Source organism: Cheilinus undulatus, linkage group 4, assembly GCF_018320785.1.
Source record: "Cheilinus undulatus linkage group 4, ASM1832078v1, whole genome shotgun sequence".
In the NCBI taxonomy this organism is placed as follows: Eukaryota; Metazoa; Chordata; class Actinopteri; order Labriformes; family Labridae; genus Cheilinus; species Cheilinus undulatus.
Genome location: NC_054868.1, coordinates 40,705,418 through 40,732,731, shown reverse-complemented (window position 1 = coordinate 40,732,731; position 27,314 = coordinate 40,705,418). Strand labels below are relative to the sequence as shown.

Sequence of the window (27,314 nt, the reverse complement as noted above, 5' to 3'; positions counted from 1 at the left end):
TGACCCGGGAATCAAGTAGTCATAATAAACTGACATAAAACCCAGTGGTAGGTCCCATTAATGTGTCATAATAAGAAAATTCGCTCTGGAGCAGATCTCTTAAGCAACTTGAATTTGTTAATGGAGTTGAAGTGGAAGGTAAAAAATGACATTCTTTTGGACATGGTTGCTAAAAGGGCCAGGCATATTCAAATAAATGCTGGAGAAACTGTGGTACACTGACTGGTAACCATACCCACATTTTCTGGACATGTTCAAAATTAAGAATATTTTGGGAGGAGGTTAAAGAGACTCAAAGGCATGGATGGAAGAGCTGGAAAATATCTTTTACAAATTATAATAACAGCTGCTATTAAATGTATCCCAAACAAGTGGTTAAAATCAGCCCTCCTGAAATAAAGTATGTGGATTAAGAAGTACTGCTGCACAATTAATCTAATCTAATCGCACTGCAATCATAGTCTCAATGTCAGGCTGTGCAATTACATGATTGCATAAAAGGGTTAGGGTTAGGGTTAGCGCTTGAATGGTTTACTAAAATGCCTGCAGAAAAACCTTTAAGTTCACAGCAGTGCCATTATTGCACTTTGTAGAAATTCCCTTATTTCTTGAAAAGGAAAATCTTTATTTTTCAAGATATTAAGTTTTATTTGAAAGCAGTACAGTGAAAAGTATTTTTCATTTTTGTAAGCAGCTTAATATTTGTGTGTTTTTAGTTGAGAAATACACATTTAAAGACGATAATCATTCTCTGCTTTTTCCTTGATAGCCAAGTGGCCTCGTGATTCAATTTATGTACTATATTACAATCCCAAATCTTAATATTGTAGTATAGTACAGTTGCAATCATACTGAAAAATTCCATTAAAATGTCCAGATATCTTTCAAATTTTCATTAAATTTCATTACAAATTTCATAGGACAACCTCATAAAAATATCCAAATAAAATTCCCAAAAATTTCCATATTATTTTCCCAAATGTCTATGATAATATCTAAAATTTCAAAGCACTCCAACCCACAATTCCAAAGCAACTTCCCTGAAAATTAGTTTAAAAAAATCAAAACCAGTTTCCTAAATTTCCATAAAAAGGAAATTTCCATGCTTGAAGATTTTCAAGCATAGTCACCAAAAATACTTTTAAAATACCCCCAAATTTCCATGAAAATGCCTGATAATAAAAAAAATCCCCAAACATCCAAAAAAGTCCCATGAATATGCCAAAAAGAAAAAAAAAAGACTACCAAAATTTCTAATCAAACCCACGAATAGATACAAACATATTCCCTAGTTCAGTTAAAACTCTCCAAGCCAGTTCCCCACAAAATACAAAGAAAGTTTACATTAAAATTCCTTAAAATTGCTAATTCTCCCCAACATTTCAAATTTTAATGGAAATACTGAACAGTAATATTAAAATTTTCCAATAGTAGAAATTATTAATATGTTCTAGGAAAGCCAAAATGTAATGGAGGTTAAAATAGCTGCTAAAATTAACACTAGCATATAGCTTATATTACATATAGTTGTAAGGCTTTTGCTCATCCAGATTTACGGTTGTTACTTTTCAACAGAGTTGGAAACAGGTTTGCAGCATCTTTAAAAAAAAAAAAAAAATTCCAGATACGATGCCGTTTTAAAGCTCCTCAGTTGTTATTATCCACAGTAAAACTGTACTACCATGATAATACAGCCTGTAGGGATGTTATAACTGAGCTGTACAAAAACAAACTGTGTTGCAAACAAAGAATCATGGGATATATACGGTCTAATGAAGAATAATCTAACATCAAGTGACTTCAGAGAGAATTTTATGGTCTCCAATTAAACATTAATGAGGCGGTGTAGCCTATGGCATAAATGATGGATGTTCTGCTTCTTGCTACTCAGTTTTACTCTCAGCTTCACATCACAGATCAGTGTTTTACAGCTCCCTACAATGCCAAATACTTCTGTAAATCATGCCTGCTTTTCCACTTATTTTAAAAATGTAAAGCGGACCTAAAGCAGAGAAGCAGACTACATATCTGCCTGTCTTTTCCTCCTTGTACAGTAAGACAAGTGACATATGGATTTATGCCTCCTGCAGGTCAGCTCTATAAATATTTTAGCAGTAGAGACTTTTATTGCCTATAACTTTCCTGCTTTAATCATCATGATATGGTAATGGGGTCACTAGTTACTGCATTCATGTCCAAAACCCTTTCCTATCACAAATATTCAGCAATAATATGATCTAGCTACGAGATAAGGTTTAAAGATTTAGCACCATGGTCTAATTAACCAGTAAGAAGAGAGCATCATTAGTGTTACATTGATATATACTGTAAATCCTCTGAAGGATTATCCTCATAGTCTGCCAGTGGAACCAATTAAATTCAGACTCCAGTTGTTAACCTGGCATCACATCAAAAGCTACTTTTCATGCAACGTCTGCAGCTACAGCTAAATAGCATTATTTTAATGGGATTAGCTTGCAACAGTGCGATAATCTCTTGTATGCCAGACGTGTTTTGCTTTGGGTGGCGTCGTGATTTTCGTCTACATGTTGATGATAAGGATGCAATAAATGTGACAGAATATTTATCCAATCACCCTCCAATTTTTGGTGAAAGTTTGACCCTTCCAAAACACAATGGACACAGTTTGTTTCCCAGATCGATGTGAAATATATCCCATGCCATGAAACAGTCTATCTGAAGTGTCAGGCAAAGTAGCACGTTCAAAAATAATGCTCACATTATTTGAGGACAGCCAATGTTTGTCAAAAGAGCTGATATGTGATGAACCGGTACATCTGTGCATCCCTACTAGTGTGATCAATAGAAAACAGAATATCTGCTACAAAACACTGACTGATTCCAGTGTTGCAAGCTTTGACCAACAATACTCTCTGCTAGCAGGACAATGTTGTTTGTTGCTGATCATAATTTATTTTTCTGTATTTAGCTGCATTTCAGGGTTGCATAACAGCTTCGGTGCATGGGTCAGTACTGTTGCCTCACAGCAAGAAGATTCCTGGTTCAAATCTGGGTATTGGGCCTTTCTGTGAGGAGTCTCCCCATGCATGCAGAGGATTTCTTCAGGTTCTCAAGCTTGTTAGTTTAATTGATGACTCCAAATTGACCAAAGGTGTGTGTGTGAGCATGCCTGGTTGTTTTTTCCAATATATCAGCCTTGCGATTGACTGGCATCGAGTGCAGGGTGGACCCTGCCTCTAACCCAATGATAACTGGGATTGGCTCCAGACCCCCTAACCCTGGTGTAAGGAGAGGTATAGCTGCAGACCGTCCATCTCTGCTGACCACACTCACAGACCTTTCATCTGAAACGCCATATATAAATACTTTCAAAATTAAATCTGATTAAACTTCCATTTAGGGTTACGGGGAGAAAAAACCTGACAAGCAAAATCTGACTGAAACACATTTAATCAAGCCAGGTAATTAGTCTACTTACAGGAGAAAAACTCGTCCTTCATGTAAACATTCTAACGCAGTAAACGTAGCTTACGTAGCTGTGTTAACTGCGTAAGCTAACGTAGCCAAAGCTAAATTTTTAAAAAATGATTAAAAAGCTACCTAAATCTACATAACAAAATTAGCTTTAGCTACGCTTGCCAAAGCTCACGTTGCTATAGCTAGCTCAGCTACATTGGCTTATTAAACATTAATAACATAGCTAGCATAGCTAGCATAGCATAGCTACCTTTACTTAGCTGAGACATACAGTATCTCTATCTTTATTACCATGTTTTCACTTATTAATGGTATATTCTCATTTTTATCTGGTCTTTGTTAACCTTGTTTTTACTTAACAATGTCTTTCACCTGTATTTCACTCCTACAACATGTGCTGTTAATTATGAGTGTAAAGGAAGGCTGATTAATTCTTAACCAAATCTACCAGAAGGTAAAAATAAATTAACCAATTCTATCTGATCTATCATAATATCAAATTTGTGTATCAGTTGTTATGATCTTCCATTATTAATCACACATTTAAGGCAGTATCAGAGGGCCATACCAAACCAAGATTTGTATTAGAAAAACTCTAAATCAAGAAACAAAAGAGAAAGAGACAGCTAGGTAGGAAAAAAAGGAAATTCCTCTTTTGGACTGACCGGACAGAAGAATGTGTTCTCTGCGATGTGTTTGGCCACCCGCTCATTCTCAGCAGACAGTGACATGATGAGCAGCAGAGCATCTCTGGCCTGCTGGCCCACAGTTCCCTCTCTATGGATGAACGGGATGAGCAGGGAGAAGATGAGGAAGTTTGTTGCTCCCTGATCCTCGCTGGTGTGGAAAAAAAGCTCCAAAACCGATGTGTCCTTTGCCAAAACGCAGCACAGCTGGTTGAGCAGCAGCACCAGCTCCGCTTCGACCCGCGGTGCTGTCGTGCCTGAGCAGGACGACAGCAGCATCATGAGCGGCCGCAGAATGGGCTTGTGATGCAGCAGAGGCTGGTGAGCCTGGCCAACCAGCATCTCATACATCTTCAGCTGCTCCAGCTTCATGTCGTCTGTGAACTCCCTGCGGAGGCTCCAAACGAAGAGACGCTCCATCACGTTCTCCATCACCACGAACTCCAGGATGGGGCCCATGGCGCCGGCCTGCCCACTCTCCTCCTCTATCAACAGGAACAGCATGTGCTCCACATAGTTCTGCACCGCCGACGCCTCATCTCCAGGGATGGGGCCAAAACGAGGGCCACCGCTGGAGCCAGTGCTGAGGTTGATGACACTGAGGGGGGTCAGGCTGGAGCTGGTGCGTAAGGGATCATGCTTTTCTAAGATCTTCACCACCTACAGCAAAAGACAAGAGGAACATCATTTAATAAACACATCATTACCTTGTATCATTTTGTTTTCATGCAAGAACTGCTGCAAACTTAACCAACTAAAAAACATTCCTAACTTTAGCTATTTATTTTAACATCAAAATAAGTCTAGTCTAATTTATTTTAAATTAAACACACATTAAAAACAGCATGAGCTCACCAAAGTGTTTTACAGATTTTATCAGTGTCAGCAGGTTTGAGGTCTGTTAACTAACTATACTATTTATATATCTGTATCAGCTAAAATTTATGTAAATATCAGCAAAAATTCAATGCCATGCATCCAAGAAACACCACCAAATCCTGTTCTGTCTAGTTGACATGACCAGTGTGATTTGTGATTTGTCATTTGGGAAACATCACAAGTGATTCAAGTCTGAATGATAAACTTAAAAAGTTAAAGGACAATTGCAATGACTTGAAGAAAACGGAAGAAGTTTGGCACAACCAGGACTTTTCCAAGAGGTGGTTGCCTGGCCAAACTGAGCAATTGGAAGAACAGCCTTAGTGAGAGAGGTGACCAAGAACCTGATGGTCACTCTGACTGAGCTCCAGGGATCCTGTGTGGAGATGGGACAAAGTTCAAGGACAGCCATCACTGCAGCCCTCCACTGATCTGAGCTCTATGGCAGAGTGGCTATATGGAAGCATCTCCTAAATGCAGAACAGTTTGCAGAAAGCACCTAAAGGACTCTCAGACCGTGAGAAACAAGATTCTTTAATATGATGAAATCAAGATTGAACTGGTTGGCCTCATTTCTAAATGTTATGTCTGGAGGAAACCAGACACCACTCAATACCATCCTAGTACCATCCAAACAGTAAAGCATGGTGGTGGCAGCACCATGCTGTGAGGGGTGTTTTTCAGCAGCAGGGACTAGGAGACTGGTCAGGGTTGATGGCAGAGATATCCTCAATGAAAACCTGTTCTGCAGCACTCAGCTTCTCAGAGTGGGCTGAAAGTTCCTCTTCCAACATGACAATGACCCTAAACACACAGCCAAGACAACACAGGCTTAGGGACGACTCTGTGAACGTCTTCAGCAGTCCACCTAAGATCCCCATCCTACCTGCCCGAGCCTGAGAAGATCTGAAAGAAGAATGGCAGAAAATCCTCCAATCCAGGTGTGCAAAGCTTGCTGCATCATATTCAAAAAGATTTGCAGAATGGAACACAAAGACTGACAGAAACTCAACCAATAAAATCCTAGAAAGAAGGTAATTGATTGCTGGGACTGAAAAGGTGCAGAAAGCAGTGAATCAAATTCCATTTGAACTGACAAATGAAGAGCTTAAGCTTCAACACTCACATAAAGTAAATGTACAACTATTTCCCTATTAAAGTGTTTTTTAATCTTTTTTTTTTACTGTATATAATCTTAAACAAAACTGACACCTTCAGGTAAGATGACACTTTAAAGCCACAATAATGTGGAATAAATAAACCAACATTTCAGCACAAATAAACTCAGTTCACTAGCACACAGTGAAACAGTCCTTTGTGTATCCTGACCCTCCCTTGTGTGTCCTCTGCGTGGAAACCAGAGTCACAATAAAGGAGCCAGTGTCCCTGGCCTGCCCCTGCTGCCATGACAATAACCCGCTGTACACAACCTGACCGGGCACAGCCGATGGAAACAAGAGAACGCAAGTTTGTAATCTGTGTCTGAGCCGGCGGCCCAGTGTCCGGAGGATCAGGGATCAGACAAGTTCAGGCTCCACGGACAGGAAGAGGTGAGGTTTTGGACACTGATAAGTCAGAGGTTTGTTGCTTAATAGCAGTAAGTAAGCATGGAGTTATTTTGTTGGTTTCATGTAGAATTTACAATGCTGACAGCTCAGTTGATTCTCCAAATTCATCAGTAACAAGGCTGTCGCAAATACCAAAATTTCAAGCTTTAGTAAAATACCAGAAATAATCAAACAACACTGATTTCACATTGACCAAAAATTAAAGTACTAGACACTCAATACTTTGTAACTTCCTTTTTCTAATCAAATATTGAAAGCAAACTCTTGCATACATCTTGCATGGATTTATTCCTCACCTACAAGCCTCTCTTTTAAAATAGACAGTTTTTTAAGTTTCGGTACTTTTTGATACTATTATTCATTAAAATAATAGTTTGTACCAATTTTACTTAATACTGTGTAGTTTTTTTGGTATTAAATGCACATTCATTACATATTTCTCCACATTTCTGCAGCTCCACTGCTTACACCAGTTATGATCCTATCAAAAAAAGCCTACCAGGAGCAGCTGCTGAGAAGCATCCCCACAGTATAATGCTGCCACCACTGTCCTTCAAAGTGGGGATGGTGTATTTGTTTGCCTTGTAGTTCTCTGTTAGCTAAAAAGAGATTAATCAAAATATTTCGTCCAGTTGCTAGGATTGCTTTTATCTAAATGTAGAGGGGCCTGATACTGGTCTTTGCCTGAGGCCCCAAAGTGACTGAAACCAACCCCAAAAAAAGCTGTTAAGAGGAGCAGTTACAGTGGAAGAGTCCTTGAGCAGCACTGAAAGCTTTCCAAGATGGAAAAGGTGTTTTCATTCTTCTGTGAACTGCTTTGACATGAGTTTGGGAGACTTGTGTGTAGGCTAAAAGGGAGCTAAGATTGACAGGCAGTTTGATGCAGTGTCAGCAGTACTACAGGTATTGTGCCAGTTCGTCGTGGTGAGGAGGGGGCTGAGCCAAAAGACTTTCGATTTACTGATCAGTCTACCTCCCAACCCTCACCTATGGCCATAATCTCTGGGTAATGTGTGAAAGAATAAGATCGCATATACAAGCAGCTGAATTGAGTTTTCTCCAGAGGATGGCTGGGCTCAGCCTTAGAAATAGGGTGAGGACTTCAGACATCCAGAGCTAAGAGTAGAGTCACTGCTCCTTCGAAGCAAAGGAGCCAGTTGAGGTGGTTCCGGCATCTGATCAGGGTGCTTCCAGGGTGCCTCTGTTTTGAGTTCTTCCAGGAACGTCCACCAGGGAGGAGACCTCAAGGAAGACCCAGAATGCACTGGAGAGATTATACATCCTGTCTGGTCTGGGAATGCCTCAGGAACCCCCAGGAGTTGGAAAGTGATGCTGGAGAGAGGGATGTCTGGGTTGACTTGCTCAGCCTGCAACAACCTCGGCCCAACCGTGAATAATCAGAAGTATAGATGGATGGCTGCTGGAAGCATGATTAGCTCGGATGTAGCCACAGAAGTCAGTAAGTAAATCAATCAATTCATTAACTATGGCAGCACTAGCCTGTAGGTTAATGCCAGAGCAGCGCATGATTGGTCCGTAATGAATGTGACAGACAGAATGTTTCTGGAGCCTACCCCAGCACCAACTAGCCTAATGTGCATGTTCTTGTTGGCGGAAGGAAGATAAAGTACCCAGAGAGAACCCACACATGCACGGGGAAAACATGCAAACTTTGCATAGAAAGGCCCTGACTGTGAGGCAACAGCGTTAACCCCTGCGCCGCCATGCAGCCTCCTGTGTGGAGTAGTCTTGAGTAAATAAAAGCAGAAAAAAACACATCAACTCCCTCACCCATTTCCCATCATGTGTCAGAAAAACTATTTAAAAATCACAGTATGTGTCATGTGGTCAACCCAAACTGAAACTTCTAGGTCTACTAATGTTAAATAACACTTTGGAAACACAAAAAGGACTTCAACATCCCATAGAAATTAATTAAAGCGCATCAAATCAAATGATAAGATGACAATACTCAAACTTTTCTTTTAAAGAAACTAGAACAAACTCGAACAATACATCAGCATTAAATTTGCTGACAGTGGGTTCTTGTTTCAAATCTGAAAGGGTTTGTTTAGTCAGCTTGTTAAGGAAAGTCCTGTCTTATGCATAATTTATGCACAATAGCATTAACAGTCAGAATAAGGCTGTTTTCTGAATAGATATTCTATGCACAATGATTCCCTTATTATCATTCTGGGTTTATACGAACCAAAACTCCAGAAAAAAGTTGGGCCATTGTGTAGAATGTGAATAAAAACAGAATGCACATTAAATTTCTTGTCTTTGTGTTGCATTCAACTGATTTGCAAATCACTGTTTAAAGTCAGACTTTACACAAAGTAGCAACTTTTTTGGAAAAGAGTTTGACCTTGGGATTTAAAGGCAAAAAAGCAGCAAAAACACTTGAATAGGAAATGTTTAACTTACTTGTTCAAAGGGATGTAAAGCTACAATAATGCAGCTGTTTGGTATTAATCTAAATTTTAATGAACCAAATTCAAGTGTGAAGACATTCTTAATGTACGCTGGATGGGAGTGTTTCATCCCTGCTCCGTCTGTCCCTAAACAGAAACACATTCATAAAACGGTATTTGCCATGAATGGAATGAGTCAGTATCTCTGCAGAGCCACGGTGACGACTAACAAACTGCCCGCTCTGTCTCTCTTAAAGACTGCTGGCAGCGGCAGCAACAAACAGATCATAATGCGTGTCACTACAAACACTATGAGCTCTGTGAGGCCTGGAGGGCCGGAGATAACACACTGCAAATGAACACAAACCTCATCCGTCAATGAGCTCGGCAGCAATGCTTCTTAGGCGGAAATAAGGCAGATATTAGTTACAACATGTCGCTTGGATTTCAAGGTTTTCCAAACTGAAACCAAAGTCAAGATCCCTCGTATCAAGCTGCAGATTAACTGAGCATGAAAACACGACTGTGCAGGAGCAGAATAGTGCTGCCAGTCTGCCTGAAGCAAAATGAGCTTTAATGTGGAACAAGGAGTGCTCAGTCTCTGGCATTTTTGATTACATCAACGTCTTACAGTAAAACAAGGGAAATCAAGCAAACAAGCAGCGACACACTCGCTTGAGCTTGTTGCATAAGAAGAGTTACATAAAAGATTTTAATAAAACAAATTAAAGCTGATCCACTTTGTTAGAGGCCTGGAAATCTTAACAATAATCCTCGAAGAAATGAAAAAGTGAGAGAAAATTTATACCCTTGAAATAGGCCTGAATAGATGGCTTTCACCAAACAGGACATGATGCAAATCTTAAAATCAAGTCATGCTTTACTTTTTTTTAACAAATGAGATCAACCTCCAGCTTACGGTGATATATGAAGGCTGCTATTCTCAGCATTTATGCTTAGTTAAATCCCAATCTTAATGTGAACAATCGGAGGCAGCTCCTGTTTGAGAGTTGAGTAAAATTCACACACAAATGTAAATCATGGGTCAAAGCACTGCTACATTTGATGAGGCCAAACAGCCATATTAACGGCCACTTTGAAGCAGAATGAACCAGCTTTGAGCTGTGCAAAATGATCCAGATCACTAGAAGAAGTCTGACTATGGATCATGCTGGTCCAGTCTGGGTCAACTGAAAAAAAAAATAAAAATCAAAGTTTGTTGGTCCAACTTTGAGATACTTAATTTAGTACAATTTCAGTCAGATTAATACGCTTACTTTTATTTCAGAAGTCTAGTTTTAGTGAGGCCAACACAATAAATCAACTTTTTCTAACTACATTCAGACAAACTGCTTGTTCAGAGGATTCTTCTTGTTCTTTTAGCTTTTATTTTGATAGGAAAGCCAAAGAGAAACCGGAAATATGAGGACAGAGGGGGGAGATGTGCACCAAACAGCATCAGATTTAGAATTTGACCTTGCAACCAGTGTGTCAAGGGCTGCAGCCTCTGTACACAGATGCCTGTTACATCAAACCAGCAGCCAAACATACTGATTGTTTTTTGGAATATCTTCTTAACTGTACCAAGTTTCAAACTGACTTTGAGCTCTCTTTATCACCCTGGTCCTTCCTCATATATCTGCTCCACTCACGTAGCTGTTGTTAGCCATGAAGGAAGCTTTTACTCTGGCTTGACAGATGCTATTGGCTTACAGAAGCCCTCTTCTTCCACACAACTTAAAATAAGTATCTTTTCAGTGGCCATTTTTAGGCCAATCTTCTTTGCTTTGGTATCATGACAAATGAATTGTGTGAGCTGGTGCTAACAGGCTAATGTCTGTTTGCCTGTTGAGTTGTATGTCCCTTGAGAGAATCACCATAGCTGTCCTAAAGCAATTGTTGCTGTAATTCACCTTGTTGTGCTCTGACAACCAGAACCATGGCTGCATATACAGCACATAAAGTGCTATGATAAAGTATTTGCCCACTTCCTGATTTCTTATTTTTGTGCATATTTGCCATACTTAAATGTGTCATATCACCAAACATGTTTGAACATTAGAAAACAGATAACATTAGTGTTAATATGGTGATCACATTTATCAAGGGAAAAAGCCAGCCAAACCTACCTGGCCTCATGTGAAAAAGGATTCCCCCCTTGTTAAATCATGAATTTACTGTGATAAACCACATTTTCTATCAGGCTGGAAAGGGCTAAGGCTTTGGGACTCCATGGTGAGAGCCATTGTCCACAAATGGAGAAAACTTGGAACAACGGTGAACCTTCCCAGGAGCGGTCGGCCAACCAGAATTACTCCAAGAGTGCAACGACAACTCATTCAGGAGGTCACAGAAGAATCTAGAACATCCAAGGACCTGCAGGCCTCAATTGACTCAGTTAAGGTCAGTGTTCATGATTCAATAAGAAAGAGACTGGACAAAAATGGCGTCCATGGGAGAGTTCCATGGTCAAAACCACTGCTGACAAAAAAGAACACAAAGGTACTTCTCAGGTTTGCCATAAACATCTTGCTGATCCCCAAAACTTTTGGATAAATATTCTGTGGACTGATGAGACAAAAGTTTAACTTTTTGGAAGGGTTAAAACTAAAACAGCATTTCATAAGAAGAACATCAAACCAACAGTCAAACATGATGGTGGTAGTGAGATGGTCTGGGGCTGCTTTGAAGTTTCCTTACATATTGAAAACATGACTTTAACATGTTAACATGAGCACACAGTAAGAAGAGCAAAACAAGACGCTCCTTTCACAGCAGTTGAATGCAGAAGCAGCCTCTTTGTGTCAAAACTGCACATTTATCATAAATAATGCATGATAAAGTATGAACGTCCACGTCATGTAAAAATGACCAAAGCACTTTTAACTCACAGCCTACAGTGAAGTTTCAAAATCAGCACTAAACCACACAGCTTCCAAACTAATGAAACAACTAATCCCTGTGAGCTTAACCAGTAGCAAATTCAATAAAAACACAGAAGAATTCAGCTCCACACGGACAGCCTCTCATTTTGCAGCAGCTGATGAAGAGTAACCAACACGCTCTTCAATCCCCTCAGTATCTGGCCTGCGTCACACGCCTGACAGTGTAGGGCCGTGTAGGGGTGTGTGGGGTTTGTTGATCACAGCGTGGGAGGACTTAGGCCTCACAGGCTGCCAGGACCCACAGGGGTGAACAGGGACACATGCTGCCGCTCAGAGCCAAGCGTCTGAGACGGTCTGAAGCACGCTGCCAAGACTCCACCGGCCTTAACTGTTCTGTAGCCGAATGTTGTTGGGATTGTTATCTACTTTGTCTGTCAGGATGTACTGCCAGGAGCAGAGAAATGGAGGAAAAGTTGCGTCTAAACAAGAACTGCTTTGGAACTTTTGGAGTAAAGGAAAGAACTTGTGTACCTGGAGTTGGAGGACATTTCTAAGGAGCAAGAGGATGATAAACTGGGACCAAAAAAAGTTCATTTGAAGAGTTTCTCAGATTTTTGTTTCACGCTTCTGCGCTGCAGATAGCCGCGGCCAGAGGCATCATGTATTCAGAACATCTGTCCAGGCCCATTTTGTGAATGTTATATCTAAAGAATATTTGAGGAATTTTCTTTAAACTTGGCACAAATGTCCATTTTGAGTCAGAGATAAACTGATTAGATTGGAGGTCAGGTCAAGGTCAAGGTAATTGGGTCTCTTTTCCTCTTTTTAAAGCTGTCAAATAAAGCAACAATGTAGGACACAGATGGCCTGGCCTGGGCCAGGGCACAGGTTTCATGTCTGGCCTGTGGCACCTTTCCCGCATGTCACTCTCTCATCCCTGTTTGTGACTCTATCCACTGTCCTTCCCCCTAAAAAAAGGCATAAAAAGCCCCAAAATACCTTAAGAAAATTAAAGAGCAACAATACACGAGAGTACAGAAGGAGTTGGAAAAAAATACGGCACGTAACTACATATTTGTGCATTTTTTATGTCATGCATTCTGTCTGTCTGTTATGTCTGCATTTTTGAGTCAGAGAGAACCAGGCTGTTCTCCTTAGCATAAGCATAGTCCTACTGGGGCGCACCATAATGGCACTCAGGAACTTGTGTTTTTCCAACTGAGCAAGGAGAATACTTGCCAGTTGTATAATCAGGTTGACACTGTGTAGTTGTACGAGTGAAGTTAGAATGGACTGCGTGAAGTGATCTGTTGTTTCGTTTGCATGCTTTAAATGGCTTCAGACAGCAACAAAACCACTAAACAGCATCACCAGCAAACACAACTAGCAGCTACATCATAACAAAAAACCCATGTCCGTAGTCAGGCCTATTTACTGCTTGTTTATTTCCTTTATCAAAGTCGGGGAAGGCACATCAAACTTCATTCCTGCTGTTATCATAATGATCTGAGACACTGTCCAATAGTTCACAAAAGAAAAAATGCCCCAAAGTTGGGTAATCTGCTTGGGGCTTAAACCTCACTGTGGGAATGCAGTTGTATCACCAAAACATCAAACATGCCACAAATCTATCAAGCCAGTCAGGAGGAGCTGGTCAGGCTGTAGTCGGCCAGGTAGAAAAAGTACGATCATCAGGCTGAATGTTGGGGCAACTTCCGACTTAGTCATGCATTTGTGTCCAAATTGGCTAAAAATTTATTTTGAATCTCTCATCAGTTTAGTAGTTGCACTTATCATATAATCAGACCATCATGAGGAGACTCCATATGATAAAACTACTCAGAAAGCATTTGACTTTGCTATACAGGTGGCTTGTATAGGAGCAGTGGTTACACAACCTTTGAAAGGAGCCACATGTTAACCGTGCGCATGCACATATGTGCGTGTCATAGGTGTGCTCTGCTGCTGACTGAAATAGCAGAGATGCTAAACTAAGCTAAATGCCTTGAGGCTTAAATGCTACAGTCCACATATAGACTTCACAGTGACCTCTTTTTTAAGTTTTGGTCTAATTTTTACAACAATTTACTGACAAGAAAAAACCCAACAATAAGTGATGCAAAGCAAAGGTTTTAGTTGACTAAAACCTGATTCACTGGTGCGTTTACCTGAGCCCAGTGGTTCTTGAACACAATCATGCATGTCTCTGGATCCACCCCTTTCAGGACCAGAGACTGCCCATCTTGGTTTCCGCTGGCAACCATGGAGGCCATCACAGTGACCGGATCGTACGTGGATTAGACCATGTCATAGGCAGGAGATGCAGGACGTTACTGACTGCTTACTGGGTGCAACCAAAACCACAGGAGAAGAGATAATCACAGAGGACCTGAGGAAGGAGGCAGAAAAAAACAGAAAAGCACACATTATGACACAGACAGTAAACAGCAGCACTGATGCAATGATACGCAGTGAATTTCTCTCTCTCTGCATGGTTGGATGGCTGCTATGACAGGCATGCAGGAAAGAGAACAATAACAGGCAAAGTCAGATGACTCAGTGGAGGAGAGACACATCTTGCTTCACTTTTGCTCAGAGACTCGCCTGCTGCTCTCAGGACTTCAGACCAAGCTGTCAAATTGCTTGTGGACTAGCTTACACGCCCAAAGTGGATTCCTGCTGGCCCCGTGACGTCGCTCTCATTACACAAACATTTTTTGACATCAGAGGGCGAACTTCAACTCAGTGCGAACGACTCCAGCTGCATGTGAGGAGCTGAGCAAGAAAATGAGGGAAGATCTTGTAGATTTTGTAAAGTTTACTGCATGGTGTGTTTGTGTTTCCATATCTGGAGGACATATTTAGGAAAGTGAGGACTGCATTGCTCACTCTAAAATGCATTTTTGCAAAAATAGCCACCAGGCAGCTCTGCAGAACGGATCCAACACTCACACTGCCACAGTGGAAATTTGGAAGATGCCCACTTTCCCCCCAGGAAGGAGCTAATTTGCTGTTTTCCTTGGAGAGAGGGCATTACTGGAGACTGACTCCTGCATAAGACAAAAGTTTCTTTGACAACACTGAGAGCAGCAAGGGAAAAACTGTGTGTGGTAGTGTTCAATGTGACCAAAAAGGGCAAATCCAAGTGTCTGCTGAACTGCTCCGTGTTTCCAGGTAAACGCCCGCACTCCCAAGAGGAAGGATGTAAGGATGTGCCGTATCTCCTCATGTTTCCTCTGTTTGCACACAGGGAATGTTTGATACAGCTGAAGTTAGGATGTGCATGCACACGAGGATCGACCATGATTCACACATCATCTCTACAGAACAAAACAAACCCTGCATTTCAGATCACAGAATGTTTCTGTTCATGTTAGCATGCAGTATTTGCACGCAGTATGCAAACAAATGAGACGGGTTACATGTGACATTTAGTCTGAAACTCTGGCATTCTCGCTCTTTCATCCATGCAGTCTGTAGAGCAAATTTCAAATTTGAATAAGCAACTAAACAACTTCCTTTGAAATGCCCAGTAAAGTAAGGTAGCTAAGGCCTAGCGAACATATTTACATTGGCTACATAAGCAATGCTAGCTAGGTAAGCTACATAGATGTAGGAACATAGCTAATGTTGCTTTATTTGAAGTTTACTAAGCTAATTCAGCTTATGCATTGTTTGCTTTAGCTTCCTAGCTACATGGTAGCTGAAAAGTGTGTCATTCTGCTACTGGGTTCTGATGTTGGATTTGTTTGTGCTACTTTTTAACCGCTTTATGACACTTTTTCCACACATTATGCTACTTCTTTTTGCCATTTCTAACCCATTTGGCTGTTCATGCCCTTTATTGCCACTTTGAACCCATTTTGAGCCATTTTCAATCACTTTGATATTTTTCTCCCCTTTTTGCCTCTTTTAACCCATTTTTGCAGTTTTTCACTCTTAATTGCCATTTTGCCAATTTTTCTACTGTTTTGCACACTGTATGCCCATTTTGCCTCTTCCTTTTGGCATTTACTGAATATTTTTCCCACTTTTTGCCACTTCTTTTTGCCAGCTTTAACTCATTTTTGCTGCTTTTTTGCCATGTTTGCCCCCTTTTGTCACTTTTTGCCTATATTTTTGCCTCTTTTCTTTTCACAATTATATAATTACTTTCCTTTACAGTTGGCTTAGCTTTACAGTCTGACATTACTTCCCAAATGGTTTAGTTCAGTGTGCCTGTCCACAATGTTAACTTTACCAATAAAAAGGTACATTTGTTGTAAGAAAAGGGGGTTGTACCTTTTCAAAAATCTATACTTGTTCTACGGCATAAATAAAAAATGTTTTTGTGGCTTTGATAAGAGTGTTTATTATTCAGGTCACAAATGAAATACGGTTACCACAGAATAACTTTAAAGTGGACTGTGATTTTCATGACCTCCATGGTCCCCAAGTTTAGCTGGGCCTTAGGAAGCTCCCTCTTTTATCCTTCCTTATGGGCAGCCTTGATGGGGGGACAGAGCTTGGGCGATACATAGTAAGGGTGATGGCAGAGAATAATCATGGTCCATCACAGATAATTAGCACAAAACATGATATGCAGCAGCAACAGTATGACAGTTTGTTTCCTTTTATAGCAGTCTTTGACGTGTCATCCATATTGAAGCTTTAAATTTATCAATAACGATCAGTTTTCATTTATACAAGCAACATTAAGACATAATCTTTGAGTCGATACATCACTGTATCATTACGTAATCTTTGGTTGAAAGAGTCACAGAAAATAAAGAATGGTAACCTTTTTTGGGGCTTTTTCTTCAGGTAGGTTCTCTGTTGACAACATTTAATCAAAGTGCATCCATACATAAATGAGAAATTAAGATAGAGTCTGGACCAAAGTGCGAACAAACTTACATGACCCTTAGGCTTTGCTGCCTGCGTGGCTAAAAAGGACATAAACTGGTCTAAGCCTTAATGGCTAAGGAGAGGTCAGGACAAACACTCTCACTACACAACACAGGATCATATACACTCCGTCACCACAGGGGATCAACTGTAAAACACGCAGCAGCTGCACGCCACAATACAAAATTAGAGCCTCTTTAGCCTGCCCCTAAATGAGCCTCTCAGCCAATCACGGCTCAGCACCATCTTTTAAATCCACACTACACCACAGAAACATCCCCACAGACAGAGTTTAGGTGTAACTAGGCACGCAGTCAAACTTTCTCCATCTGCTTTCAGTTAGAGGAGAGTGTCGGCTGCTCAGATTCTTGAGCAGGAATGTAAAAGCAGCAGGGAGACTGTGTCAGATTATGTGTGTACATGTGTGAGAGAGTGAGGGCTTTCTTACCTCTGACTAAACATCTTCAACGGGGACAAGTCACTGAGCAGACAAGGACTTCATTCTTGTCCTGCTGTCACTGAAAAAAAAAAGGAGAGAGAGAAGAAGAAATGTCAAGAAAGGAGCAGGAAGTGAGTGTCCGCGTGAGAGGAGAGGCGTGCTGGGAAGTGACTGGACATGAGTAAGCTGCTCCGAAACACCACTTGGATGGAGATGGAGGGGAGGAGGTTACAGAGACGGAGGGAGGGAGGGGAGGGAAGAGCAGAGAGAGAAGGGGAGGGAGAGAAAAATGAAAAACAGAGGGAGAGAAGTTAACAGCAAAGGAGGAGGCAAAAGAAAATCACAGCAAAACACTGGTATGTCAGCACTACCATCACTGCTACTATGCATGTCAGGGCATCCATGCATTACATCTACCCTGTTTTCCTCCAAAAATGAGTATTTCAGGGTTATTTATCAAAATCAGTTTATTTTTTCATTTTTCTGAAGTTGCGAAACCCCAAAACAAACAGAAACAGGCTTAGCTTAATCTCATTGGTGTGGACAATAGCCCATCAGGGAACAGTCTGTTGTGTTGTTCTCTACATCACCAGAAAATGATCCTGTTATCATGACAAAATCAGCTTTATTAACCTCCTAAAGCCCTCCATATTACATTTTGGGTTTCCAGCAAGATAGAAACATTAAGATCTTTGAGATAATTTACCAGATTTTCCAGGTTAATTTACTGTTTGGATATTTTCAGGAATTTGCTATAATCCAATATTTTCCTGGAAGTGTTCATATTTTTGTAGAGTTTAATTGGAAGATTTGGTCTTGATATTTTTGGCATCTTCATGGGAATTATGAACATTTATTTGCAATTTTTGGGAACTGGTTTGGGAATATGGGAGTAGGGGTTGTCCTCTGTAATTTTTAGAAACTCTCACTGAAAAAAATTTGGATAATTTGATAGAATGTTTCCTTAATTTTAATCAACTTTAGGGGGCAGAAAGTTGTAATTTTTTTTAAGAATTTGCTAAGAAAAGGGTAAATTTGTTGTGTAATTTAGGGACTTGCCTTAAATTTTTCAGGAATTTGTATGGGATTTATGGGAAGATATTTAATGGAATTTTATGAAAAAGTTTCACTGACAGATTTGAGGACAATAAAAAAATTGGGGTACTTTTTATGGGATACTTTAAAAATATGTTTAAGCATTTTCACATAAATTTTAGCTAATTTCTCTGAAATTTTAGGACATTTTTTGGATTTTAGAAGGCGAAAATTCTAAGAAATTCTTTGTCAGAATCAAGGCTGATTAACTTATCAAGTCCCACTTATTGTAAATAAGTAGGAGAAACTGAAAGTGCTCTGCAAACAAAAGCTTAGATCTTGGGAGGTGGCACACAAACTTTTTTACTTTGGGAAAAGGAGAAAAATAAATCAGCATAAGATAACCACTAAAATAACTCGTTATCACAGGAATGTCTTTGTTATCTCAAGATATCAAGATATGATCAGGAGCTAAAATGACAAAACCAATTTTATTATCTGGAGAGCCATCAAAATAATTTAAAATCGTGAGAAAACAAGTGACTTTAATTTATTTTCATAGGAATATTTGCATTAGTGCATCTCTAATGAAAAACATTGGCAATTACAATCATGTGATCCCAAATGTTCGTTGGGGGTCAGGAAGTAGAAACAGCCATTAAAAACGAAGCTTTTTAAACTGCTTTAAAGTGTATTTTAAGGACTAGAGTTTTAGGTCTGAACCACATTTATGTATCAGTATCAATACTGATACAGAAAATTTGTAAATTTGCATATCAGATATCTGCAAATATCCAACATTGTGCATCCCTACTTATGTTAAATAGGAGGTTAATTTCTTTTTCACAGCTTCGTATTTGGAGAAGGAAACACCATAAGTCATACCTAATTTGCTTTGCACTTTTCCTTCAAAACCAGTTAATATGGACTGAAGTCTTCAGGGACACTAGTGTCTCCCTCAGTTAGTTTTGTGTTGCTGTTAAATTGGCACCTTTCTAACAGGAGAAGGTCCTCTTCTAGCTACCAAAGCTGCTACTGCTCCTTTCCAGCACTGAAGAAAGCAATCATATAACTCATGTCATGAGATGCAGCAGCTTTCAAACACTAAAAGTACATATGTTGTCACAACTGTATGTCTGTTCAACAACCCAGCTACACTTAGTCTGTACTTAGAGCTGGCTTTGGCCTATATGAGGATTTAAAAATGTGGCTTTTTCCAGAGGTAGTCACCCTTTCATTGAAGGGTGATGTCAGCAGAGTGAGGAGGAGACAGATGGATAGAGAGGTTCACGTCTGTGTGTGGGTGTAAGCGAGTGTGCTAAAGAGGAGTCATCATACACTCATTTAGTTTTCAGGTTTTTCTTTAAACACATATTTTTCTCCCATAGCAGAGAACTACATTTCCTTTTTATGTAGTCAAGGACATGCAGAAAAGAGGAACTCTCATGCTAAAATACCAGCCTTGTGATTGAAGTCTGACCTGCTTCACCAACATGAAAGGAAACTTAATTTTCCTATCCAAGCCTTGATATGAGCTTTAAAATTGGTTGCCATGCTGATAACCATGCTGGTAATCAACTTTCACCTGCCAACGCTAACACGCTGGTCGCCATAATTAATAACTGGAGAGATAAGCTGTGTAATCATAGCTCCTTATCCGCCATGGTATATTGATATCAGGAAGGTTTTAACAACAATTTAATGGTGTTTCTGTGACCCATTATTCAAAAAGAAAGAGATGGGGCATGTGTGGATGTGGGACAAAGTTCAACAAGGACAGCCATACCTGCAGCCCTCCACTGAGCTGGGCTTAGAGTTTGCAAAAAAGCAGCTCAAGGACTCTCAGATGTTGAAAAACAAGATTCTGGTCTGATGAAACCAAGGCAACACTCATCACCTGTACATCCCAACAGTGAGGCATGGTGGTGGCAGCATCATGCTGTGGGGGTGGTTTCAGCAGGGACTGGTCAGGGTTGAGGTAAAAAAAAAAAAAAACAATCCAGGTGTGCAAAGCTTGAAAGAATTGAGCCTGTAATTTCTGCCAAAGGTGTTTCAACTTAGTAAAGGGTCTGAATACTTCAGTCAATGTGGTATTCCAATTTTTATTTCTAATAAACTTGCAAAAAAAATAAAAAATCTAAAATTCTGATTCCACCTTGTCATGCTGGGTTAATGAGAGTAGATTAATAATAGGAAAAAATAGATTTAAATGATTGCAGAATCAGGCTGCAACATAAGATTGAAAAAAGTGAAGGGGGTCTGGACCAGTGTTAATTTTGTCGACTAAAACTATGACTAAAAATGTTTGTCGACAGCCTTTTTTTCCATAAATAGATCTGTGATGACTAAAACTGACAAAAACTAAGTTCAGTTTTCATCAAGATGACTAAAACTACACTAAAATGTAATGTAGTTTTTGTCAGACATTCAAAATCCATGATATTTCTCCACTGTGGGTAAATCTGTCAAAATACAATACAGCTGTATCTCTTCTGCCTCTCAGCTGTAGAAAGCAGGGACCCCAGGTTTGGCAAGGTGCAGAGAACGCACTACCATTACTTGATACCAGATTTAGGCAAGAGAATAAATGCTTGGACTAAAAGTCTAGACTAAAATGTTAAGACCCTTTATTGACTAATCCTAGACTAAAATGTTTTGAGTTTTCGTCGACTAAAACTAGACTAAAACTAAAAGGATAGAAATGACTAAAATGTGACTAAAACTAAAATGCATTTCATTTAAAGACTAAAACTAAGACAAAAAATAAAAATAGCTGCCAAAATTAACACTGGTCTGGATACATTCTAAATGCACTCTATTACCTTGTTGTAGTTGTTATTGCAAGGGCTTCGATTAACACTTATTTATAGTTTAATTATCGGTTTCTACATTAGAAGTAAACTATATTGTGTAGATGATGTTTTCAGATATCAAAAATTCATTTGCTATCATAGCAAAGGAGTAGAAGCCTGAGATATGATAAGGATCATAAAAAGTGCAGCTCTAGCTCTTCATTTGGGCCAATAAAGAAGAAGAAACTGCAGTAGAGTGGCAAGGATTTGAAACAAAGATGACTGTAGTCACAAAATTTACCCACAAGTGGCTTGCTGAGTTTATTGTCAATGATCCTTATTAAAGTGTTTTCCATTACGATTTAATCCACACACTATATGACATATTTGTTGGTCTCAAAAATCCCTCATTAGCCTGGTTAATACTACAGATGGAGCCAACGGTGAAAAATAAACATCAGCAAACAGGTTTTGCATAACCCATTATGTAAAATTACTATACTGGTAAACTGCCGTAGTGCCATCTTTTGAGCCCTTCTCGCTAGAAAATGTGCTTTTTTAGTACAAAAAAATTTAAATGTAATACTATGGCAATAACCTGCCCATCTTCAGCTTTCTTGATGCAGCTGGTTTTGTGCAGATGTGTCTTTTTAAACTGTTTTTATCCACCAAAATTTGTATCTCATGTCATTTTTTGTTGTTAATATTTGCTCTTTCAGTGTTGGTAGAGCTGTCTTCAGAGTTTTCCACACTTTAACATTATTATCAAAACTTTCTTTGTTTTGTATGGAGCCTTAGTATGCAGTTTTATCCTTTTCAGGTACAGTAGTCTGAAGATTGTCCTCATAATAGCAGAGATTAACTCCTCTCAGACAACAATTCTCTGGCAATTACTCCTCTTAAGTGTGCTCCCTTTGTATTGAAAACACCCAGACAAAAGAGTTGACCTTCGGCTATAACTGAGTACCGGCATGCTTCAGTCCTCGCCGCCATCCTCTGAAGGTCTAAAATGCACAAACACCACAAAGAATGAATGCTTTAAAAAAAAAATGTGCAGGGGCACCGGTAGCCTAGTGGTGATGTTTGCACTTTCCATGTACAGATGCTGTTGTTGTTAAACTGACCTGTGGCTCCTTCCCTGCATGTCATTCCCCGCTCTCATACCCATTTCCAACTCTATCCACTGTCCTATCTGAAAAAAGCAGAAAAAGCCCTCAAACAATGTTTTGAAAATAAAGTGCCTTTCCTCGAAATCTAAAGCATGAGGTATTAAAGGAAGTAATGAGCTACACCATGCTCTTATTTACAGAGCCACTGCGTTGTCACTCAGAAGAGCCCTCACTTTCCCAGAAGACACTGCTCTCCTTGCCCAAAACAACCTGATTACAGTAAAGTCTGACATTGGGTGAGTAGAGCAAAAATACAGGCTCTTAAAGCCCATCTTTCATGAAATTCTATACGCTAGTTATGAGAGGGTGCCTTCACATTTGACTGTTTTTGCAACATTGGATTCACCAGATTTGGATATTTCCCATCATTCAATTATGGCAATTTGATAATTACACATATTTGCTGCTTCTCATCTCCTCAGCAGTGTACACAAACCCAGCTGTTGCTTTATCTTCATGCAGATGTTAACGCTGCATGCTCTTTCATTGACTAATACATCACTGAGGACACAAACTGCTGATTATGGCTGCAATTTAGAAGTCTTTTCTCAAAGTATTCAAATAAAAGTGATGATATTAAACAGACTTTCTGGTTTCAAGAATCTAAAACACCCAAATATTTATCTTAACACTTAAAGAGAACGGAATACTTGGCTTATCTAGAGAAGCTGGAATCAACACACATTTCCTTGGAAATTCACAACAAAAAATATGTAAATATACTTGAAATTATTGTCATCATTTAGGATCAATTCTTTAGATAATTTAGCTGAATATGTGTCAGACAAGGCAATCGCCTGCTTTCTGCTAAGAGGTTTTTGTCACATTTTTCAACGCAGGGAAAAAGTTAGGAGTTTGACAGTAAAAATGAAGTAAAATTCATTTTTTTTCCAGAAAAACAAAAAAATAAATAAAAAGCCTCTGCAACAGTGCTACATGATTTTAGCCAAAATTATAATCATGAATACTCTGATTTACACTGACGTCACAATTATTATTCACAAAATTGTTTTAAAGATTCATAAATATTTTTCTAAGGTATATTTTGGGTCATTTTATGCTTTTATTTATAGAGGAGGACAGTGGATAGAGTCAGAAACAGGAATGAGAGAGAGGGGGAGAGACTTGTGGGAAAGGGGCCACAGGCTGGTCTTCAACCTTGGTGTAAAGCCTGCCTTAACCACAACAATCTGTGACCCATGATCAATTTTTAATTCAAAGGACTTATTTTATGCCTATTATTGTTCTGAATACCTTCCTGCTACAAATCTCTCTCCCCCGCCTAGACTGAGACTTCTGTTCTGGCATTTTGGCTCCCAACTCCCACTCTTACATTTGGTCAAATATGACACAGCAGTGGCCTCAAAATACACCCACTGCTCCACTGTTAGGCCAACGTTCATCAAAAAGAAGATTCATTTGTAAGTAAGTTTCAGAGAATACATTTTCAGTATTTAACCTCATCTAAGTACATGAATGTTTTTGAAATGTGCTATATAAATACATTGGATTGGATTGGATTGGATAAGTATGTATCAAATAGTTCTTCATATTTTGGCTGACTGCTTTGGTAGTTATTCATTCAATGTTGATGATTAAACAAACATTTTCACAGCAAACAACAGCTGTGCCTATCTTTGTCTTTGTTCCGTCCAAAGCAGTTAACTTTACCTCTAGTCTGGAGAATGCTCTTATTTTGAAAGACAAAAGAACTTCCACTTTATCTGCACTTATAGCAAAGACTTAAGGCTAACATGAAACAAAGTTAATGTTCAATCTCCTTCAGATCACAGGTTACAGTGGACTCATCAGAAAGGCTGCTTAAACATGAGTTTAAATATTTCAGTGTCTTGAGTTTGTCAGCAAAGCAGTAAACACCATGGAGGACAAGAAAGGTAAAGCAGAGGCTGATGCATGAGCTGCACACAGGTGCATGCGCCTGTTTTTTTTTTTGTGTGTGGTTGCGATCACTTGCTGAGAGGAGAAGAGATGGGAGAGGTATTGAGCAGAAAATGAAAAAAAAAACATTAATATAAGAGGATATAAACAAAACGTGATATACAACCAGACATCGTATAAACAGGCTAATTTATGCATGGACAAGATTATCACAATAACGCCTTGTCTACACAGTGGGAGCTGGTCAGTAGAGGGCACTAGAGTGCCACTCCAGCGTTCTCAACAAGGAGAATGACAGACATCCACTATACGAGAGATTTTAAACTGGTTTACAATTATATAAAAATCTAAGTGTTTATTCGAGCAAGGTTAACACTATGTAGTTGCTGAGTTAAATGTATAATCTGAAAGAAAATTTAGGTTAAAAGCAAACAAAGATATGCATTTCAGGTCTTTCATTGACTCTCACTATAGGTTGCACATGTTTATTTGCTGCTCTTCAATACAATAGACAGCAGCGCCTCAGAGTGTACACAAAAGCACTATGGGATGGATTACACACCTCCACCCAAAAGTGGGCAGCAGCAGGATACACCCCATGAATTGAGGCTTATAGACCTAGGCACACAGTATCACAGAGATCACAAGATTTTAGACCATATAAAGATCTAGACATGCAAGTCAGCACTTTAGCATGCACTTCCACAGAGTTTAACAAATACATGCCTGTAAGTATGACTGAATATGAGGTTGTTTAGTATTCTAAGTTACGGTTTCTTCAGTGAAATTAATTTTACTAGCCTGTTAATGGCATTTTCTATTATGTGTTAGCATCAAGCTAACAAACTAGAACAGTCCATCTTCATTGCGAACTCCTGAAGAGTTAATGCCTCATCTTTTAAGTAAAGCAAATCAAATCAGAGAGAAACACACCATTAGGGAAAGTCTACTGAACAGTACAGCACAGTTATTGTTGCTCTGTTGTTTAACTGAACAATCAGCTTAGCAGCCCTGGTTATATTTCTCTCTTTTCCCTCTGATTTATTCTTCAACTGACGGCCACGATTGAAGGCCTTTCAAGCCAAGCTTTCCATCATACCAACAACTCTAAAAGGTCAACTCTGAGGCTTAATTATTCTTACTTCAACTCACTGTGGACAAAAATGGACGGAGATTGACTCAGACAAAGCCGTGCAAAAGAAAAGACAGAGTGAATAAGAAGATTTGTAAGGTGTCATAATTTTCAAGCTATTGATCCAAAGGCAGGCCTCCGTTTAATCCTATCGGTTTAGAATGATTATTATAAGCACAAGTTCAGAAAATTGTTGCATTAGCTTCAGTACTCATTTCTTGTTCCTGAGCAAACACAGCTGTGTGTAAGGAAATTTCCCAGCCTTTTCAGTGGGTTTGGTTTTACAAGCAGTACTGCATGAAGAGCAACAGGCTGTTTGTCTCCTCACTCCCAGGGTAAACATGACGACAAAGTGAGAACATGAGCTCGGCTATTGTGTTTCACCTCAGGGTAAGGTGGAATCAAACAGATGAAACCTCCAGGCTGAAAGGAGCCACACAGTGTAAACACCAAAGGGAAATGTTGCCTCTAGAGGTTTGTGTCTTTTTTTTCTGATCTAGTTTCTAGCATTGTCAGCTTTCTACCATCTCAGAGGTTTCCTTAGAAACAGGCGTGGTCAGGATAAGTAGCCAAAAGGCAAGACAGACGCACCCTTTGTTCAGAATAGAGATCATTATTCAAGCTGAGCAGGAGTTTTAAACCACAGCCATAACGACCTGATTAAGGTACGGTACATGTGGTGCAAAACGTTATTAATGCACATTTTTAAAACTGATCTTAAGTCAGTGAGTTGTCAAATGCCTATAAATATCATCAGGTGTCAGGGAGTTTGCCAGTCAGTACACAGATTTATTACTGTGATTTATTAGCCCTTCTAGTTTATTTTGTTTTAGTTGAACGTCTATAAAAATGAAACTTAGTGCTTAAAATCAGGGTCTACTTGACATCAGGAGTGGTTGCGTTTGAATTCTAGCTAAACTTAGCTAAACATGAATGCAAGCTGCAATTCTAGTTAAGATCCATTGACTGTACTGAGCCCAGCCATGATATAACTATAAAACTTTTACCAGATTCGTACAGGATTGGTAGCATTGAACCTATTACATTATAGCTAATATTTTAATATTAATATACCTCTGCCATGGCATTAGTCCGGAGCCAGAGGTTTTATGTTTTCAGATTTTCTGTCCTGGCCATTCTTGTGTTACTTTGAGAATCATTTGAAGCATTTTCCTAAAACTTTACAGAAACGTCCACACTGACTCCAAGATGAAGTTTCTGGAGGACATAAATCCAAGGTCAAAGTCATTAGGCTTCACGTTAACCCCTTGCTTGTAAACGCAATATCACAAGAAACCTTTGAAAGAGAGTCTCCTCAAACTTGGTAAATGCTTATTCTGAATCAAAAATGATTAGACCTCAGGGGCCAAAGGTCAAGATTATGGATGCATGATACTGTCACATGATATCAGCAGGTATGAAAATTCCTGCAGTTATTTAAAACTCATGTTTGGCTATGAAAATCTGCCTATATCCGCTGTAAGATTTAGCCAAGTGAGCAAATAAGTTAGTGGAGCTGTAGGCTGGACCAACAGACCTACTTCATCATCTTTGCTATCGAAACTCACCAGTGATAGCCGCGTCATGTCTCATTTCGTCATATGACCCACCTCAACCGCTGTCTCTAGCACACACTGACAGTAGCATGTCAACAGTCAAACTCCCCACCAGTTGTTTCTGGGCCAGGAGCTTGATACCAGAGCCGGAAGCCTGTTCCTCTTCTCCTCTCCACCACTGTACTTTGACTGTCCAGCAATAACACACCTGGAGGAGGCATGTAACCACCCAGCAGTAGTTTTACTGTCACATTAGCAGGGCTCTCTGCATATTCTCAAATGCAGATATTAGATTCGTTATCAGGAGGAAAAACCAAAATCATTTGTGGTTTAGATGGCGTATTTTAGTGTTACCTGTCAGACTATAACCTTTAACAACAGTTCAAAGGAATTTTTAAAAAGGTACATTTTCCCCATTCTAGATGACATTCAACAAAGAGAAAGAGGGATTTACAGCGGCCAGGTGGAGCCACGGTATCTGTGAGACAGAAGGGCCCATTAAAGTGATAGCAGC

At 39.5% G+C, this 27,314-nt stretch overlaps 1 protein-coding gene across 1 annotated transcript in view; it reads right to left on the bottom strand.

Moving 5' to 3' along the window:
- The window catches only part of fhip1aa (FHF complex subunit HOOK interacting protein 1Aa), a 53,300-nt gene that overhangs the window by 14,655 nt on the left and 11,331 nt on the right, over positions 1 to 27,314 (bottom strand). Inside the window, exons 2-4 of the mRNA XM_041784721.1 lie at positions 17,227 to 17,296; positions 14,060 to 14,280; positions 4,125 to 4,805 (exon numbers count right to left, since the gene is read on the bottom strand). Of these exons, the coding sequence (XP_041640655.1) occupies positions 4,125 to 4,805; positions 14,060 to 14,164 (786 nt within the window). The 5' untranslated portion in view covers positions 14,165 to 14,280; positions 17,227 to 17,296. The remainder of the gene's footprint in view (positions 1 to 4,124; positions 4,806 to 14,059; positions 14,281 to 17,226; positions 17,297 to 27,314) is intronic.